Below are 20,168 nucleotides of genomic sequence, written 5' to 3'. Positions count from 1 at the left end.
CTAAGCTCTTTACCTCTCTACCATCGTGAATTTTCTGGCACGCAACAATAATGATAAGTGATACTCTTGCACCCCCTTGATAGCAGTTTGGCAATCGAGGGTGTAAAACCAATTTGGTGGCTATTTTTCATTGTTGATAGAGGTGATTCTTTGGAAATTCTGAATCCATATTTGAAAAGTATTCTTCATCCATCTTGTTTATGTTGAACCTTTGAGCATTGCATATTTTTGGTTGCAGCTCATACTCATTCTTTCATATTGTTTTGGGTTTATATTTTTTACTTGTTGCGCACTTGTAATTATCTTCTATAATGAATGAAAATGGGCATAGCCCTTCAATTAAAAAAATTATGTTGCAGGAACTAGGAAGTTAGTATATGGTATCAGTAGACTTTCCTTAGGTCGCAAGTTATTTAGAAAAGAAAAAACCGTTGATTGATAGAGCCATCAAGCCGGCCAAACAAACAAAAAAGGTTAGAGCTGTGTGTATTAATTTAAAAAAAAAGACTGATTTTTCAACTGGATACATTATTCTTATACAACATATGCTAATAGAGAGCGAGGCTGCTGCATATTAGCTTACTATTTTTTTATAGGATCATTATTATTTTATTCGCTTGTAATGAAAACTTAGCAGTTGAATCTTTGTTTGCAGAAGATGAAAATTAGTTGAAGAGTAGCTATATACATACAAGTTAAAAATGGTAATCGAAGCAAAAATGCCATCCATCAAAACAAAAATGTCTTCTTTTTTGGTAGCTTCAAATTATTTTGACACAAATTTATCATCTTTTTGAACCTGAAAAGAATTACTCTAAAATAAATAATCTATCATTGCTTAGCAGAATATTTATTTTTTCATAAATGTCACGTTCATTTAGATGATTGAGCTGCTTCGAAATTAATAAAAGATAATTAGATTGGACGAAGAATTAATTACCTCCTTTATAAGCCTATGGAGAAATCTTGAGGAGTTGTTTTTCTGTTTCCCTGCAGTAAAACTGTTTGCATATCATTAGAATGCGCTAAAAAAAATCCTGTAAAAGCTATCTACTGTTGTTTAACAGTTACAAGTCTCAACCCAAAAAAATTGATCTGCTATGGCCCACTCTTTACTGGTGATAGTGGATTCTAATCTGGTAACAACTCACCTCTCACTTGTCTGTTTTCCTTGCTTGTATATCTACACAGAGAGAAAGAGAGAGATAGAAAGAGATGGCGTGTAGGATTGGAACTGCACAGGCCATTTCACAAGCGAAGCAGCCACACCAACTAACATAGAAAAGGCTAACAGATCATAATGGCAACAGAGGAGCCTGAAAATGAGCCCTCACAAGCTCACAGCTGCAGATGTGATCCATCTTCTCCTTATGGCAACAATTCCTTCATCTCTCCCCTTCTTTACATCTCTCAGAAACGCAAAATCCTTTTTTTTATTGTTTTTATTTGTTACTGATAGGATGTCACAGATACGTCTCTTCGCTTCTGTAATTTCGGCTCACAAACCAATGCTGCTGAGTTTATTCTGTCATCTCTCCTTTTACCTGTAAAAAGTCTCTTTTTTATTGTAATCCATGCTCCTAACTTTCTGTCATTTTCTCTTCTGCCTCTATCTCTCTCTCTCTCTATTCGAATCCATAGGTTACTTATTCATTCATTCAATAGCTTTTTAGGACAACTTTCCGATACCAACCAATTTTAGCACTCTCTCTCTTGCTCCTGACTACATTTAACACTGGACACCAAACTTACAAGAAAGCTCTGTAAGTTGAAACCCCGAAGAACTCTTCAAAGTTTCTCAGCTCAGTTTATAATGATCCCCCACCACCTCCTCCTCCGCATTTAATCACTCTTTCAATCACTTCTCTGCAGAATGGTTCATTATTTCTTCTCAGTTAAAGCTCAAAGACGCGTCCATTACCTCCTCACGTTCTTTCTGATCTTCCTCACTCTATCCCTGCTCCCATCCTTAGCTCCAGGTATATAAATAAAGTTCTCTTTTCATCTTCAAAGAATGTCAACAGTAATTCTCATTTAAAACATCAAATTGGAATGCAGGTAAGCCATTACTTAAACTCTCAGAAGATACTCATGTAAGTACTTTGGCTGCTCTCCATGGATAAAAAATCCATTACCTTTCCGACATGTATTAATTGTAATGATTTGTCGTTTGAATCTGTAGGAGGGAGAAGGGAAGGATGAAATTGTTGAGGGATCAATGATTGGATCGAGACCTCCACTATGCATTGGGATTTGCAGAGCTTGCGGCCGCTGTGAGGCAATACAGGTGCCCGCAATTCCTCAACAGAGGAACGTAGGTGGCAAGGTATTTGCGCCAATGAACGTTATCAGAGGTGATTACAGCTCTAACTATAAGCCTTTGAGCTGGAAGTGCAAATGTGGAGATCTGATTGTTAATCCCTGATCGATGATGGAAGCTTTTGACTTTTTAATTATGTGGATATACTGATTCATGTCGTGGAAAACCAAAAAAAAGGCTTTTTTTGTGTTCCTGATCTTGCTGATTCCTATTCTTCAAAGTTAAAAACCGGAAGGTTTGCAACAAAGCAAACTAAGCTTTCTATTGTTTGTTGACATATTTAATTGTCAATATGCTATGGCTTCCATGGTTTTGTTGTGTCATCCTGATTGCATTATTTGTTAGATGGAGTTTTTTTGGTTTCTATCAACTTAATTATCAAGGCCGTTAGGCATCCTTTTTGGTCAGTATTTAGGTAAGATTTTTTGCAAACAGAATTTTGGGACTTTACCTTTGTTTTTATAACTCCCTTTGTGTTTGACATACAAGTTCAGAAAGTTTAACTGATTAAAAAAAAAAAAATTTTCCTCCGTAAAGCTGAAACAAATAGCTGTGATAATAAGCATGGCGGTGATGGATGCTTAGTACCGTACGACATTATAAGAAAGAAAATAATAATAAAAGGTGTTGGCGTTATGTATAAATTTGAGGTTCTAACACGCAAAGAACAGGTGCCATCTCAGTGAAACGTCGCATCGACAACCAAATCAAATTTGCAAACAAAAATAGAAAGAGAGAATAGATTTTGTTTTCCTATTTATGTTAAATGTAATAATTATTCCTTTGGCTGTTGGATGAGACTTAACCTCCTGGCTGCTGGCCATGGCAAACATTTCTCTATCTTCTCTTTTCCTTTTTTTAGATTATCATATTTATGTATGCTTGCCGGGCCATGCGTTCTTTCTACTACCCTCAAAACACTATGGTCTATGGAAGGAGGGGAGACACTCACAGCTTTCCAGCCTCCCATCCTTTATCTTCCCATATTAACAGCTCTTGGTTCTAATCTCTCCGGTTCTCATATATATATATATATCCTGAAAAGTGGAAAGGCTCAAAGTCCTCGCAATCACTAAATTGTCTACCAAATTTCTTTATCACACCCACCACGGGTTGTCTTGGTGGTGAAGAGCTGGCTGGCCATAGGTCAAGTCCCGAGTTCGAATCCCATGGCAATTCGTGCAAAGCCTTAAGTGTTGGCCCGGATGAGTATGGGGTGGGTTGTCCGCTAGGTCGACCGGGGAGATTAGTGGCCAAAGGCTGATACTCCCTGTCCCAAAAAAAAAAAAATTTTCTTTATCACCAAATTGTATCTCCATAGCTCCAATTAGCACGCCTTTTTTTTTCTTAGCTAGCTCAAAAAGAGTTCATTCAGTTGCTCCTCTTTCATTCATTCTTTTGCTCATTCTCGCTCTTGGGACTTACTTTACTTTTTGATAAAATAGTATTAATTTATTTTCTTTATATGAAAAATTTTAGACCATGCAAATGCAAAAAATTTTAAACAATAGTCTTTTGCTTTCTTCTCTCTCTACTCGTAAATGTTAATATTTTAAAGTTTACATTCAAGGAACCTATATTAGTTAATTAACATAATCAAAATATTTTTTTTTCTTCAACAAAGTTTGTTGCGTGCGAGAATATACGCGGCGGTAGAGTTTCTAAATTCACGTCTTAGCGTTGCACGAGTATTTCACACACAATCTGAAAATTAATTAGTGGAGTAAGGCACAGAAGATGCTGGAAAGATACTCAGCAATGATGGTGCATGCCCAATTTGTGATCAGGTTCTCTCAAGAAGGTAATTACTGTTCACTTTTCTTACAATATGTCAGTATATATGTATATTTCATGGAATTTATCAATTGCTGTTCAACATGATGACTAATTTATTGTCTAGCATAGCTCAGAATAATTATACCTAGTGCATTCTAATTTTACTCCTGATTCAATAGCTCTTTTATCATATAGAAGCAATTATATAAGAACTACTTCATCTTTCTGATTTTTTTTTTGTTGCTTTAAGTTTTTCATGCTGTATGAGTTATTTGAGCATTATTATTAGATGGCCATTCTTATATATATATATATATATATATATGAGGAAAGAAGAAGAATGTCCAAGAAAGTGGACGACTACAGAGGAAGCAGAGAAAGGAAAGAATAGATTGTATTGAATTAATATTCTGGCAACAGTACAATGATACTTAAATAGATAACAGATGGCATAATAGTAAATACATTGAGTCTGTTCGCTTAGAGCCTCCCTCAAATTAATCATTCGGATCTTGAATGGTTAATTTGCGACGAAGTTCTTTAAAGCGAGCAGGTGTAAAAGATTTTGTAAAAATATTTGCTATCTGATCATTGGAAGAAATGTGACTGAGTTGTATTCCTCCGGTGTTGAGATGTTGCCGAATAAATTGATAGTCAATTTCGATGTGTTTGGTACGAGCATGGAAGACTGGATTTTTGGCTATAGCCATTGCCGAGATATTGTCACAGTATATAGTGGTGGGGACGGTTTGGGGAGTGCCGAGTTCGTCCAGGAGTCGTCTGAGCCAGAGAACTTCAGAGGTGGCTGCCGAGAGTGCACGGTACTCGGCTTCGGTAGAGGACTTGGCGACCGTTACTTGCTTTTTAACGGTCCATGAGACAAGTGTCGAGCCCAAGAAGGTACAGTATCCAGAGATAGACTTGTGATCTAATGTGTCGGATGCTCAATCGGCATCTGTAAATGACTGGAGAGTGAGATCACCGGGTTTGATCGGAAGGCTGTAAGTGATCGTGTCTTTGATGTAGCGAAGAAGCCTTTTGAGAGCTTGATAGTCAGAGTTGGTCGGTTGGTTCATGTGTTGACAGATTTGGTTCGTGGCGAAGGCGATGTCGGGACGAGTGATGGAGAGGTATTGTAGAGATCCGGCAATGCGACGATAGGTTGTAGGATCAGAGAATGGTTGTAGGTCCGGCGGTGGCTGTTTTGTTTTGAGTGGGCTTGGCGTAGGAGCAGGTTTGCTTTCGGTAAGATTGGAGTCCCGTAGAAGCTTTTCAGCATAATGTTGTTGAGTTAGGAAGAGCCCATCTGCTTGCTTTATTGTTTGGATGCCTAGGAACAGTGAAATGGCGCCAAGCTGCTTTAATGCAAAGTTGGTTCGGAGTTCCTTGAGCAGTTTTTGAATAGTTGGTGTGTCATTCCCTGTAATGAGAAGATCATCAACGTAAATGATAAAGAAAATGTGAATGTCGTTTTGTTTAAAGATGAGAAGCGAAGGGTCGGAACGATTGAACCTGAAGCCTTGTGTTTGAAGAAATTGAGTTAGTTTTTCAAACCATTGGCTCGGTGCCTATTTTAGTCCGTAGAGAGACATCTTCATATTGCATACCGAGTTAGGCGAATTGGGATCAGTGAACCCGGGTGGTTAGCGCATGTAGACGTCGTCGGGTAAGTCACAGTGCAAGAAGGCATTAGAGACGTCAAGTTGTAGAATTTGTCATTTTCTATGTACTGCCAAGGTGAGTAAAATACGAATCGTTGTCATTTTGGCCACTTGGCTGAAAGTCTCCGTTTAGTTGATTCATAATTGTTGATTGTAGCCAAGAGCTACAAGTTTTGCTTTGTAGCGGTCTAGCTTGCCATCGGGTAAGACTTTCTTTTTGTAAGTCCATTTGCAGCCAAGAATTGGTTTGTTGAGCGGAGGAGGTACAAGGATCCAGGTGCCTTGTTTCTTTAGAGCCTGAAATTCTTCGAGCATGGCCTTCTGCCAGTGCGGAACCTGAGCAGCTTGTTTGTAGTTGCACGGTGTGTCCTGCATGGGATTAGTAGTCACAAGAGAAAAGATACGTTTTGGTTTAGATATCCCTGCTTTTAGATGAGTAGTCATGTGATGTGAGGATTGTTGTATATTCGGTGGAGACAGTGGTATGGTTGTGGTGCTAGTGTTTGTGGAATTGGGAGGTTCGGTGATAGCTGGACTGCCAGAATTTTGTGTGGATGGGAGAAGAGGAGGTGCGGTAGCAGCGGGTTGGTTCGGTGTAGGTGTGATAGTGGAGATCGGTGTTAGGAGGTAGGGAGATGTCTAAGTTTGCGGAGAAGCGATTGGATCAGAGAACAGGTGATTCTTGTTTTTGTAAGGGAAGATAGTTTCGTGGAAGACAACATGACGTGAAATATGAATCTTATGTGTTCATAGGTTGTAGCATTTGTAACCTTTGTGGGACGTGGAGTAGCCAAGAAAAACGCATTCTTGCGATCGCGGCAAGAGCTTGTCTTGTGCGTAAGGTCGAAGCCACGGGAAACAAAGGCAGCCGAACGTGCGGAGCAGTGTGTAGTTAGGTAGCCGACCGTGAAGACGTTGAAACTGTGTGTTGAGGTTTATGGATTTGGAGGGAAGACGGTTGATGAGATAATTGGCGGTGGATAAGGCTTCAGCCCAGAGCATATGAGGAATGTTGGAAGCATGAATGAGAGTGCGAGTAAGTTCTAATAAATGTCGATGTATTCGTTCTGCCACTCCATTTTGCTCAGGGGTGTGAGGACAACTGAGTTGTCGTTGAATGTCGTGAGTGTGAAGAAAGGAAGTGAACTCATTGCTCAAAAATTCACCTCCACCGTCGGAGCGGAGGATTTTCGGTTTTGTGTTGAATTGAGTTTTAATGAGTTTGTAAAGAATCTTGAATTTAGAAAAGGTTTCTTGCTTTGTATGCATTAGGTAAATCCAAGTAAAGCGTGAGTAATCATCTGTAAACAGAGCATAATAACGAAATCCATCGAGAGACGGGATAGGGGCTGGCCCCCAAATGTCCGTATGAATTAGCTCAAAAGGAAATTTAGTAGTAGAAATAGTTCTATTAAAAGTAATTTTGTGACTCTTGGCCACACTACAAGAGATACATGGTAAAGTAGTAGAGTTTTGCTTGATGTCAGGTATGTGTCGGGACAGAATGGAGAAAATCTGCTGGTTCGGATGCCCAAGTCGGTCATGTCATAAGTTGCCGGTGGTGTTGCTTGCGTGTAGAGCCGTAGGGGTAGCAGCTTGCTGTTTGGGAATCTTATAGAGACCGTCATGGAGATTGCCACGAAGTAGAGGACGCCGATCCTGGATATCCTTTATAACAAAACCATTCGCGTCAAATTTTATAGAAATGGGGTTGTCCGCGGTTAATTTTGAGACAGATAAAAGGTTTTGAGCTAAAGATGGAACATGAAGAATCTTGCGTAAATAAAGCTTACGGGGTGTATCGGGAAGAGGTAAGAGACCCTGACCGGAGTTTTGAATTGGAATAGTCGATCCATTTGCTATGGAGACGCTGTCAGTTCCTGCGTAAGAGTGAGGGTACTGAACATTGGAGATGTCCGGTGTGAGATGAGCCGAGGCGCCTGTGTCCAAGATCCATTCGGTCGAATTGTTTGGAGTTGTCTGAGCATGAAGTGCTTGCAGAGATCTTGTGGTCGTGGGGCGTATTTAAAGTTGTACATGTGCCAACAGTTGATTGCGATGTGGCCGGTTTTGCCACAAATTTTACAGGTTGGTCTGGGGTTGTTCACGGTGGCAGGCTGAACCGTGGCAGGGTTGATAGAGTTTTGAACTGGTTGCTGAGGTTTGTTCTTGACAACCCGTTTCTGCACTCTACCTTTGTACGGGTTGTAAGAATTTGAGAAGAGAGCCGTGTTACCTGTGGCGGATAAGGTGTCCTTGGCGAGTTCTTGAGAGATATTGATCTCTTCGCTGCAGAGCATGGAATAAAGATTGTCTAAATCAAGCGGTATAGGGTAGGTGCGAATCGCAGCTTTGAAAGAATTGTAGGAGGCGGGTAATCCGTTAAGTATGTGTAGGATTATGTCTTCCGGATCGATCTTTGAGTCGGAGGCCGCAATGCTGTCGACTATGGTTTTAATTTGCGTTAGGTATTGTTGCATGGTGAGATTTTTCATTTGAACGTGGTGGAGTTCGTTCTTGAGTTGGATGACTCGAGAGTAGACCTGTCAATTTCGGGTTACGGGTCGAACCCGACCCGACCCGTAACTGACCCGGATTTATTCGGGTTCGGGTCAACCCGACCCGGATTTATAAACGGGTCGGTTTTCTAAACCCGGAACCGACCCGTCTCGGGTTCGGGTCAACCCGACCCCACCCGGTTATCCGTTTATACAGTATTTTTAATTCTAATTTTAGGAAAAAAAAAAGGTAAAGTGCAAAAAAAAGTGAAAAACTGGAAAGCAGCAATTATACATTTAGAGAAATAATAATTTACAAATTATCCAATACTTGAATTACAAACATCATTTACACATTTGTTTTCGTTACCAAATTACAAACTCAATTCAATTTTAAAGATTTCCAACATTTGAACATCCAAATTGCTCCCCTCGTCTAAGTCGTCTCCTCGAAACACTAGCTTCAAGCCTTCAAATCTGCAAATCTGCAATGACCTGAAATAAAATCAATTCTATAGTTTGCAAAATCAAATATGTAAAAAAATACATTGCTCTGCTCAGATTAAACCTTCAGATTCATTAATCATTTAATCTCATAATGAGATCATTGCGACGTAAGTTTAATCAATATTGTCATATTGACAAATTACCATCCTAAGTGACAATTTATATTAACTTAATTAATATCTATTCTTCGAATAAGATCGTAAGATAGTATCTGTTACTCTAAGCTAATAAAAATTGTCACTTGGTTGTAAATTATAATAGGACATAAGATGATTAGAACTTGCACTTATAAGATTCCCACTTACATCTTAGAAGGTTATTCATCATCGCTTCATTGCAATTTTCATTTTTCAACTTCCATAATCGGATAATCCAAACAGAAGCACTGAACTACTGAAGCACAGAAGCAGCATAATAACCCGCAGCCATAATGCCCACACAAAGCCTCAGCCAGTCAGCCCTCAGCCCTCACTCCTCACTCCTCAGCCCTCAAACCCGAGAACTGAACCAAATGCCTACACAAAGCTTGCAAAGTCCCTCAGCCAAATGCAACGGGTTACAGTCTTACAGAATACAGACTTACAGCATTTTGAACTAAACAAAATTTTGAACTTAACAGAAGCAGCTTCAGGCCCTCAGTCCTCAGGCCCGAGAAAGCAAATAAACGGCAGCAGCATAATAAGTTAATAACACAGAAATACATAACCAGTGAACCAGTGAAGTGAGTGAACCACAAATGAACAGAACAACAACAGAATGACAGAAATACAGAACCAGTGAACGGTGAACCACAGTCCAAAGTCCACAAATGAACAGAATTACAGAACAACCACAGAACAGAACAACCACAGAAATACAGAAGTAACAGAACCAGTGCATAAAACAAATTTTACAAGCAGCAGAACAGATTAACTCATTAACAGTTTAACAGTTAAGTGGAATACTGGATATAATTAAAATGTTTAAATAGATTCATCGAATAACTGAACTTTCAGTCATTTCTGCATCAGTTTGGGTGACATGTAAATCAAGGATATCATCCGTAACTGCATCTATTTCTGTGTCATGAACTACTGCAATAAAAAAATATGAATATGAGCTATAGAAAGTAAAATTACTAAAACAGAAACCGTAAGCTGAAAAGAAATTAAGAGGGTTGAAGAATAAAGCACCCTGTTCCGCATACAACCAATCCTTTGAACATACAAGTGCCTCAACAATGTCATGCTTAAGAGAACTTCGATATTGATCTAGTATTCTACCACTATAATTGAAACTACTTTCTGAAGCCACTGTACTTATAGGAATGCACAAAACATCACGAGCCATAGCAGATATAGCAGGAAACCTATATTGATTGCCCTTCCAGAATTGCAAAATATCTAAATCAATCTCCGCATCTAGATTAGGCTCATCCAAATATAATTCTAACTCTGATTTCCGAGGCATTCCAATCTCCGAATGAAATGACTGAAAACCCTGTTTGGAAGTTAATGTTTTAAAAACAACATAAAATGTTTCAATGAAGAATTAAGTAGAAAGAAGAGAATAACTTGTGTTGGGATCTATTTTTATTAAAAAGTTTCATAGTTAAACGTGCTCATCCTAAATAAATCTTAGAATTGGTGACCTCTTGGGAAGATACACAAACATGACAAAATCGTGAAGCCCTTAGTCCAAAGGAGATAATATATTGATAGTTAAGAGTTTGGGCTGGTTAAGGTTTAGGGACAAACTTCATGCTTGTAACTTCCCAGGATGTCACCCATCACAGGATTTCTCTGAGATGAGCACACTTAATTGTTGAGTTTATTAATGCAATTTCAACTATTACTCCAAAAGGTGCTTCGATGTTTAAGAGTTTAATTTTTTTTATTTAAAGAGTTTCACACCCAATCTACAAACTAAGTCTTTTGAGGCCATATCCAGGCGGCTGTAACATGTGAGTATCTCTTTGTAATTCCCCATGAAAGAATTCGAGCTACTCTAAAATCAAACATTATATAGTGTGCTATAAGTGGCAAGTAAACATGAGTAAAAGGATGCTTAATTGCTGGGGAGATCGAATCTTAATAAGCAAACCATTCTTGTTGCACAAAGCCTTTTAAGTTGTAAAAATCATCTGATTTAATTTTTTATATGGGGAGCTTATAAACAATAATCATTTTCACCTAGGCCAAAATTTCCTATAAGATATTAAAAAAAAAATCTTTGAAGATCCTATCATGTTCTCCCTTAATTCCTTAAATAGAAGTTACAAGCAAGTAAATAGATAAGGTTTAGACCGAACTTTCGTTGTTACAAATCTATAGCAAATTTATAGACAACACACAGCGCATACACATAGACTCGAATCCTAGACATCTTAGTTGAAAGCCGTAGCTCTCAATCAACAGGCTAAGGAGAGCGGTGTCTATAGCAAATATTCAATCATTTCATTTTTTAATCTAATCTAGTGAGCTAGGCCGTAAACATGGCGAGTTGGAAACCGAGTCAGCTCCCGAGTTAGAACACCTTGCTTTAAAATTTCTCGAAGCAAACTTCTGGTCAATCTCGTCAGCGAGGAGAGAGCAGGAACGAGAGGACGGTAAACTCAATCTTTCCGATGTCGATGATGAGATCCGGCTTGCGATCTGCCTGTGCTCTTCTTCTCCGTCCGGTGAACGGTGCCGCCGGCAAACCCCTTGCGTTGAACACGAGGCGTTTCGCCTCCTCCGCCCATGATGATGAATGTATTATCCTATGATATCAGTTTTTTTTTTTCCTCCTTTTCATCTCTCGCTTCCATTTATTTTCTTGCCATCCATCTTCGAGTATAATTTTTGTCTCTTCCATTTGCGTTCAGAATTAGGGTTTTGGCTTTTTGTTTTCCCGATTTTTTTAGGGTTTCGTTAACATCTTTTCATTTGTCCAGACGAGACGGCGAAGTGGGAGAAGATAACTTACCTCGGAATCGCTACCTGCACGATCCTTTCGATCTATCATCTCTCTAGTGGTCACGAACACCCCCCTGAACCCCCGGTAATTACCCTCGATCTCATGGCTTGGCTTTAGTTAACATTTATAGATTATGAATATTTATTGAGACTGCTGAGATTAGTATTGGTATTAATTGAAACTTTTTTTATTTTCTTTCGTCTGCAGGCGTACCCCTATCTGCACATCCGTAACAAAGAGTTCCCCTGGGGTAAAACTTCTGTAACCCTTCAACTTTGAGGAATTTGAGGTTTTCTTCTTTTCCTCGGGTTTCAAGGGTTAACTGACGCCTTCTTTTTAGTAGAATAAAGTAATTTCGATTAAGTGATTAGTTCACAGGTTGATTTCATGCAGCATAATGTCATGTGGTGTGTTCTTAGCGAATCGATTGTTAAAACTCCACTTTTATGGGCTACATCTTCGTCCATTGTCTACCTGACTACTTTGAAAATTGCCCTAAAAAACAATGGAGTCTTGCATTTCTTAGGGGCTGTTTTGGTATTGGATTGGATTTAACTTTAGTAGGATTTAGTAAATCCTTAGGCTGTTAAATCTTGAAAACTTTTTGGTATGATAAATGTTAAATCATGAGAAATTGTTTGGTAACAAATCTTTGGATTTAAGACAGTTAGAAATTTAAATATGAAGAAACTAATGATGGCCTCAATAACTTGTAGATGCAAATTAATCATATCACATAATACATCCGGGTACACTTCACGCAAATAGTTTGACATAATTTCATAATTAAAGTAGTTGTAAAGTACTGAAGATAAATAGTTGAAATAGCTAATTATTTAACTATTCTCCTGCTAACGATCTAAGAAAATTTTTAAGTAGTTTTTAATTAGTTTTAATTATTAATTATACTATTAAAACTATGGGAGCGAGTTTTGGAGCATAGGTTGCGGCGTGATACTAATGTTTCTCAAAATCAATTTGGAAAATTAATTAGTTATAATGTTAATTATATAATAATAATTTGTATTTTAAAATATATTAATAAAATGTTGTATTTATTTATTTTTATTAATTATTCTACTAATTATTATTAAACCGTGTAGGATTTTCTTTTCATCTTCTCCATTTCTTCGTTACTGTTGTTTTTCCTCGTCGTCATTTCTTCTAACGCTTGCTCGCAAGACTGCAACCAAAGAAGCGTAGCCTGTGTAGGAAAATGGCCGGTTGAGCGAGGCGACCACAAATAGGGATGCGAAGGTAAAGACATTTCTCCCCTTTTGCTCGCTTCTTCCCGCTAAACCCGAGTCCGTAAATCCGCCTCTCGATGGGATTTATATTTTAGCGGATTTACGCCATAAATCCGTAAATCCCGGATTTATGCGTGCTTCAGATTTAGAAGACCACCGAAAACTATTTGGCTGGATTTATCTTAAATCCTTCTTAAATCCAGGCGCAAATCCGATACCAAACAGCCTCTTAGGGTTCCTCAAATACAATTTAGCTCCACAAAAGAACAGCAAGATCAAATCAGCCAACTGCTGTCATCACTTTATGAAAAACAATAATATTTTGTCATCCCACATTTTATGTGCTTCATAAAAGATTCTGAAAATTACTTCTAGAATGTTTTTTAGAAAGTAGTTAAAAAAAACTCTTTTGGAATGTAACCTGGTTCTCTATGCGGTACAACTATTAATAAAGGCATTTTACAATGGGAGTCATTCATGCGATCCTTGATAAGAATGCAGTTATCTAGTAGCGGCGCAAGAGTTTATGGATTGTACACTTTAAGTGGAGGTTTTGGTGGATGCACAGAGTGCCCAATGAAGTAGGCTCTTTTAGATAGAATACCTTAGAAATTTCAACCAGGAGAGGATGAATACTTGCAAGAAGTTAGCTAAAAGAGGATGGAGATGATGGAAGGATATGCTTGTGTTAAGGAATGCTTGGTCCATTAGTAAATAAATCAATGTGCATGATGAGTTGAGATGGCTCTCTTCTACTTTTTCTTCACTTGGAACTTCTTTCTTTTCTTCCTTGTTAGAGAGAGAAACAAGCATAGAGAGGGTGAGGTAGCAACCACTAGGGAGAGGGAGAGGGAGAGGGGGAGAGAGAGAGAGATAGAGCTTGAAGAAGAAAATATAGTTTTTATTCAAGTCCAATGCATCTCTAGGTTATATAAACCTATTTGTAGAAATTACAAGATCATATAAAACTTAAATAGAAAAAAAGATCCAATTAGGTAATGCACTCCATATATTTTAAAAGGTTGAGAACAAGTTAAAAATCCTTGCTTATCTCTAAGTCCAAGACCTCCTTTTGGATGTGTGGATGAGATGGAGATAAATTCCCCTCCTTTTTGTGCTTGTAACTTACTATTTAACATCCTCGAAGCACCTCATGTTTACCCATGAAAGTTGGTTATGCAAGCTTGGTTTGAAACTAGCCATTTTGAAGCATCTTAAGTTATGGGTCACTTAAATTTTTTTCGCAAGGAAATTTGAATTGGAGATGCAAAAAAGTTCAAAAGTTTATCACTCCGACCTACTAGTTGTACAACTTGTTTTGCATGATGTTCAGGCCTTTGTTGAAACTTTGAAAACTTTTATTTATTTATTCTTTGCTTATATTTCTTATAGAATGATGTTTTTGTGATGCATTTATATCTTATAAAATAGAAGCCAACTCTCTTTAATCTCCTCATCATCTATTAAAGAACATTCAAACAACTTATGATTTTCGACATCGAGTGCATAATAGATTTGCAATAAAAAAATATGTAATTGAAAAATGACATTTCAAATCTTCATGATGATTTTGAATGTGTTATATTTGGTTCACATATTTGTCTTGCCATTTTCTATGAGCCTCCCCTTTCTTGTATATTCATTACCAAGTTTCCCACTTATCATTCCCACGAGCTATGTTTATTATGCTGAAAGTTCCATTTATATTGAATTTCTTGAAGAATTCTTCCACCTCTTGGTTCTTATTGACGCTCTCTAGGAAACACAATGTGTTCATCTCACATTCTTCTTTAGTCCTAATTTCAATTATATTAATAGAGACTTCAAGATCAAAGTATAGGTAAGAATCTAAGACTAATGGCAAATGATGATTATGAAATTGATTCATGAATCCTTTTATTGTATGCAAATTAGATATATGGAATGCTATCATCGTATACATATTTAGATGCTCATTGTTTGCTTCCATCATATATATCATGTTTTTATTGACCATGTCAGTTTGGACTTTGGACATCCGTATGTGGATGGAAAGCTATGATGTCATCCAATTTGTCCTCTATTAAACTTCATTGAGTTTTCTAAATTTTCCTAGGATATCTTTTAAATCTTTTTTTGATAATTCATGAATGAAGGCTTGAGGATGAAATGGTTTTACTTCACATTATCCATGCTGTCTTACATCCTACCAATAATAATAGATAGGTAATTGTAGCCTCTATTGGTCTGGGACAAACCTCCAAGGAAGTCTAAGGAGATGTTTTTCTAACAAGGGCATAGTATTGGAAGCAATGATTTCAAAGTGCTTAATGCACGTGATGTGCAGGAGTTCCTTTTCACTTAAGTGCACAAAGTGCAAAACAAAGTGGTACTTTTACTAGCTACAGTACTCATGGTTGTTTATCTTATATACATATAGTTATATCATGTAATAATTTTTCAATAAATATAATTATACTTTTAAAAAAATCAACTTTCCAAAAGTTTAATATAAAAGAATTGTAGATATAAATAATAAAATGATGAAAAAATAATTAAAACTCTAGATACTTGTAAGATAAAGAGACTAGCTAGATATTGAGAAATGAAGGCAGCACATACATGAGGCGTTGAGAAGAATGCTAAGGTTACACTAAGAGGCATTCTCAACAAGAAGCCTATGAGCAAGAAGAGCATGTGCCAATGTGAAGCGGGAGAGAGTATGAAGGTGAGGCAATGAGAATTGCGAGAAGGGTGCACCAAGAAGCATTCTCAAAACAAAGCTTGCAAGTGATAAACTATGAGAACCATAGAGAAGTGCATATGAAAATTAGCATGCGAGAATGAAGAGGAGAATCACTAATGAGCGACTATCTCCAATGGGAGTGAATAAATAATCAGCCTTAATTGAACCAACTCGACTCAAATTAAAATTTATAGCTAAATTTAAATCAGCGTCAACTCATTTAATTTTGATTTCAAGTTATAGCTATAACTCCCTCGATGCCAAACCTAATCTTCAATACATTTATCTTCAACATTTATTTTTGTAGATCTAAGCCAAAATCATCTAAAGCTAGGTGTTAGACACTATTTTCTGTGTGCTATCCTTATTCTTAATTAAAATTTTGCCAATATGTGTGTGACTGCCCTTCTGTCCTACTTTCAATTAACATATTTGGGATAAGATTCTATCATTTAAAAAATTTATGCAAGGCAAATTATTGCTTTTAAATAAAAGAATATATTCTCCTAAAAAACCTATAGCTACAAAATGAATTTCAACAATGGCAAAGCTACATCAATTTATGACAAAATGATAGTAAGTATATCAAAGTAATAATATAACAAAAGAAACCTTATCATTAATTTATCATGCAATCATGAGCGAGAGGAGGGAAGGGGTATGAGAGGATAGAAGGAGAGGAGAAAGTTAAGGGTGGAGGAGGAGGAGAGAAATATATGTAGGCAACGAGGACAAGGAAGCTAGGGTTAGGGAGCAGGGAAGAATTTGGAAGATAATAAGGAAAGAGAAGGGCTTGGTTAGATGGTCTATTAGATAGGCTTGAAATGGATTTGTGATGCTCAAGCACTTATTATTATGCAGTGTTTATCAGATCCTACTGTAATCCTAAGCTTTTCATACCAAATCATGAACATACAACATGACTACTAGATGTTTAGACCAGAAGCCAAGAAGTCTAGTTGTCTAATGTTGTTGGATGGAATAGAGCTGCATTCTGCATGTGCCACCGGATGATGCCCTGCTCATTTTCATCTAGATGTTCACATTTTGATCGCCTCAGCAACTTACCACCCAACCGTACTGGGTCTATTGACCAAAATCTCCAAGTCTTTTTGTCAATCAGCCTCACGAACTTGTTTATCCAGCATAGAAACTCCCATACAATGCTCACTAACAAACCAAAAAAAAATAATAATAATAATAAGTTTCTTGCTGGCTTCCAATGGGATGGACTTTAGTTTCCAACATAGCATCGTGATTAAAGTTGTATTCCAGTTTTCGTAAGAGGAATTTTTTTGTCACAGAGTCGCAATATTCTTTAAATAACCTTTTTTTATGATGGATGGAGTTTCTGTTTGCAATTCTTCCTATCGCTGCACCACTCTTCCTTAACAATTCCAACACCAAAAAGAAGGCATAGAAAAATTTTCCCCAACCTTCCTGTAAGGACAAATCTATCGCATCTATAGTTTTATGAGAGGTTTCATACACGTTTACAACGGTCTAGAAATGTGGCTACAAGGATCCCCTCACGTCACCTACAACCCATTTGTTCAGTTAGAACTTTGGAAGGAGGATAATAGTAATGGCTTGTTTCATCTATTGTGATGCTGAGCTTGTGAGTTTTAATCATAGATAAAATTGCAGACAAACCCAAGTAACCATGTGATAATTGAACTTACAACATTTTAAGTTGCTTAGCATTATTATTAGGGATTATTTGTTTGGAAGTATTTTAATGTTAAATAAATGAAATGCAGGGATTTTAATGTTTAGGTATTTTGTTTGAAGTGAAGAAGAAATGCAAAGTAAAAGTTTGAGGATTTTTTAATACCCCATGAGGTTATTTTCAATGTATTTTGAATTTGGTCGATTTAGACAATTTTGAGATAAATAGTCTTACGTGACCTTGTTGCTGTCTTCACTTACATTGATCAACCTTCCGCACTAGGCGATCGTGACCTTGGATACCTCCCGTACCGCCCGACCTCATGGTGAACCTTACCATCTTTGATGACATCAAGCAACTTTGATGTTTGACACCTCATGGAGCTCACTATCGGCCTTGATATGCAACCTCTTTGTGGGCCTTGATGCTTGAATTTGCCAAAGGTTTTTTTTAGCTTTAGCTTATTTTTATTAGTTCTAAGTTTTCCAAAAAAAATCTCATGAATTTCAAGTACATTGAAACTCAAATGCATTGCATTCAAATACTTAAATTTTTAAATTCTTGCGACCAAACAGCTGTCAAATAAGATCTGGTAAACGTTCCAAAGTTACCAAAGAGCCTTTTTGTTTTCGCTAATGTGGGCAATTAATTAACAAGCTCGTTGTCAGTCATTGGGGCTTTTGGTTCACTTAGCTCATTGAATAGAGCTTTCGAATGCAACATTTTTGTCCTGTGTTACATTTCTTGCTTCTGAGTTCAATTGGAACAATGTAGTTAGCATTATATCTGAAACACACCAAGAAGCGCAATTTCCTCTTAATTTCTATTTGGATAAGGAAAGGTTTTTGCTGCTGATCCGACTAAAGAAGTTCAATGCCTGGAAATATACACCGAGTTAGTGCAAGTGGAGTTAGAGCATGCATGTTTTGAGTAAATAAATGTCATGGATGCAGAGATAGCCGCTTGAAAACTTCAGGCTTGTTCTATCCCCAGCCAATTATATTTGCTCTTTGCACATCAAACAAGTAGAGCTTTGATCCTTCGTTGACACAGATCCACCACAATCAAAATCCATGAAAATGATAATAGGAATAAACCTTACGATGGTTTGAAAGTGGAATTTGCTGGCATTACTTTGGTCAACCGTACAAGCGTCAAAAACAATGATTTAAGCCTGATGATAAACTTTGCAATTTTGAATGATATCGTTTGTTGTTTAGGGTTTAGGAGCTTTCCTCTTTGCTTGCAATTCACTCAAGCTTAACACATTTACTGCTGTGTGATTTCTAGGTCCCGATGGGCTCTTTGAGGTGAAGAATCATGATCATTAACATGCAGAAGTTCTGAAAGGTTGACGCACTGTTTGGTAAATTTTTATGTGTTATCCACCATGGACTGTTTTGGATCTATCATTGTCTTAGCACCGCAAAGTGGTCAAATAAAAATATTTGCTTTTCTGACGTTATAGTGCTGCTGCTTCCTGCACAAACTAAAATCTAACGGTTTCGGTATTTATATATTTTTTTTTCTGCGTAGCAAGAGTGCACACTGCATTATTGCAGATTTTACCAGGCATCCTATGGTGTTTTATCTTTTTTGTTGTTTGACTGAACGCTTGAACTGAGGTAAAAAAAATACGGTAGCTGTTGTTTGACGATAATAAATGAGCGGCTATATTTACTTTGCTGTATGAAATAGCGTGAACATTTTTTTTTTTTCTCAATTAAAATAGCCATACGAATTTTGCTTATATACCAATTTGTTCTATTTTGCATTAAGTTGATATATTTACTTTGATCATCAGATTAAAGACGCTTGAATCTTGAGGTTGATAGTCATGGGAAATTTTTTTTGTAAAAGAATCCTCAGGTACAAATTTGATTAAAATGGTTTTTTTTTAATTGTTTATTTTAAGATGAGAGTAATTTATAATTATTTAATTAACCAATGTTAAAAGTAAATTCAATGAATGTAAAAAATCATATGGATCAAATTTTATGTAGGTGCAAATTGGTCATTGATATATGAAAATACTCATATATAAAATATCGTAAGAGTATTGTTCTTCTCCTTGTAAACGTATGGTTAATTCTTTCAAAAAATGGTGACAAATTTATTGGTCTTGCCAAATAGACTCGTAAGATTATTATCTATGTTAACGTGGCATGGTCATGTTATTCAATTTATCCAAAGCTAATGCACCATTATTTCAATTTGTTAAAAGAATTTGACATGTGAGGAAAATGTGTTTAGAAATTTCAGAGCCTTAACCCAAGATTTTAAAAGAAATCCTGTACAAGACAGGAGCTGACTGACAAATGAGCCAGTAGCTCAATACAAAAGATCAAAATCAAGATAAAAAAGAGAGAGAAAAATGTAAAAAACAACCAAATGCCAGAGTAGGCTCAGATCAAAAAGGTCATTTCTCCTCATGTTCCGTCCACTGGGAGTGACGCGGGGTGAAAATTCGATGAGAATTATCTTATAGAGGGGGATAACACTATCATTAGATGAGGATTTCATAGGAGAAGACATCATAGGCTAGGTCTTACATAAACTTTGTCAACTTGAATAATTAAAAAGAAGGCAGGCCATCTCCAAAGACATGCGCCAAAACTGCACGAGGATACACCCATTAAACAAGCTATAAATGAAACATCTAAGCTGAGTTGGTTTGATTTGACTAATTGTAATAAACTGAGTTTTCAAAATTTAATAGGTGAGAACAAGAATGCTGAGCTTGGAAGTTTCAAATGATGGAAGCAAGATCAATCTTGGAATTCCTACATGTGCACTCATGATTGATTGTGCGTGTATTCTCTCGCATA

The 20,168-nt window shown here is 37.1% G+C and overlaps 4 protein-coding genes across 4 annotated transcripts; 2 read left to right on the top strand and 2 right to left on the bottom strand.

The window, feature by feature from the left end:
• Positions 1–1,035: 1,035 nt before the first annotated feature.
• Positions 1,036–2,697, top strand: LOC110112506 (EPIDERMAL PATTERNING FACTOR-like protein 2). The gene is made up of 4 exons (XM_020844759.2): positions 1,036–1,763; positions 1,873–1,979; positions 2,059–2,093; positions 2,183–2,697. Exons 2-4 carry the CDS (start codon positions 1,874–1,876, stop codon positions 2,423–2,425), a joined length of 384 nt encoding a protein of 127 aa, XP_020700418.1. The 5' UTR covers positions 1,036–1,763; position 1,873; the 3' UTR covers positions 2,426–2,697.
• A 2,343-nt stretch (positions 2,698–5,040) lies between these two features.
• Positions 5,041–6,132, bottom strand: LOC110112499 (uncharacterized mitochondrial protein AtMg00810-like). The gene is made up of 2 exons (XM_020844748.1): positions 5,955–6,132; positions 5,041–5,516 (listed from the first exon to the last, which is right to left on the bottom strand). Exons 1-2 carry the CDS (start codon positions 6,130–6,132, stop codon positions 5,041–5,043), a joined length of 654 nt encoding a protein of 217 aa, XP_020700407.1.
• A 3,515-nt stretch (positions 6,133–9,647) lies between these two features.
• Positions 9,648–10,311, bottom strand: LOC114581236 (zinc finger BED domain-containing protein RICESLEEPER 2-like). The gene is made up of 2 exons (XM_028701002.1): positions 9,935–10,311; positions 9,648–9,835 (listed from the first exon to the last, which is right to left on the bottom strand). Exons 1-2 carry the CDS (start codon positions 10,209–10,211, stop codon positions 9,735–9,737), a joined length of 378 nt encoding a protein of 125 aa, XP_028556835.1. The 5' UTR covers positions 10,212–10,311; the 3' UTR covers positions 9,648–9,734.
• Positions 10,312–11,283: 972 nt separating this feature from the next.
• LOC110112503 (cytochrome c oxidase subunit 6a, mitochondrial) lies at positions 11,284–19,030 on the top strand. The gene is made up of 4 exons (XM_020844756.2): positions 11,284–11,494; positions 11,677–11,783; positions 11,907–11,949; positions 18,631–19,030. Exons 1-4 carry the CDS (start codon positions 11,368–11,370, stop codon positions 18,669–18,671), a joined length of 318 nt encoding a protein of 105 aa, XP_020700415.1. The 5' UTR covers positions 11,284–11,367; the 3' UTR covers positions 18,672–19,030.
• The last annotated feature ends 1,138 nt before the right edge of the window (positions 19,031–20,168 follow it).

This window comes from Dendrobium catenatum, unplaced genomic scaffold (assembly GCF_001605985.2).
Source record: "Dendrobium catenatum unplaced genomic scaffold, ASM160598v2 fragScaff_scaffold_1611, whole genome shotgun sequence".
Classification (NCBI taxonomy): domain Eukaryota; kingdom Viridiplantae; phylum Streptophyta; class Magnoliopsida; order Asparagales; family Orchidaceae; genus Dendrobium; species Dendrobium catenatum.
Note: the sequence above shows the minus strand (reverse complement) of the source record. Positions and strands in the feature narration are given on the sequence as shown.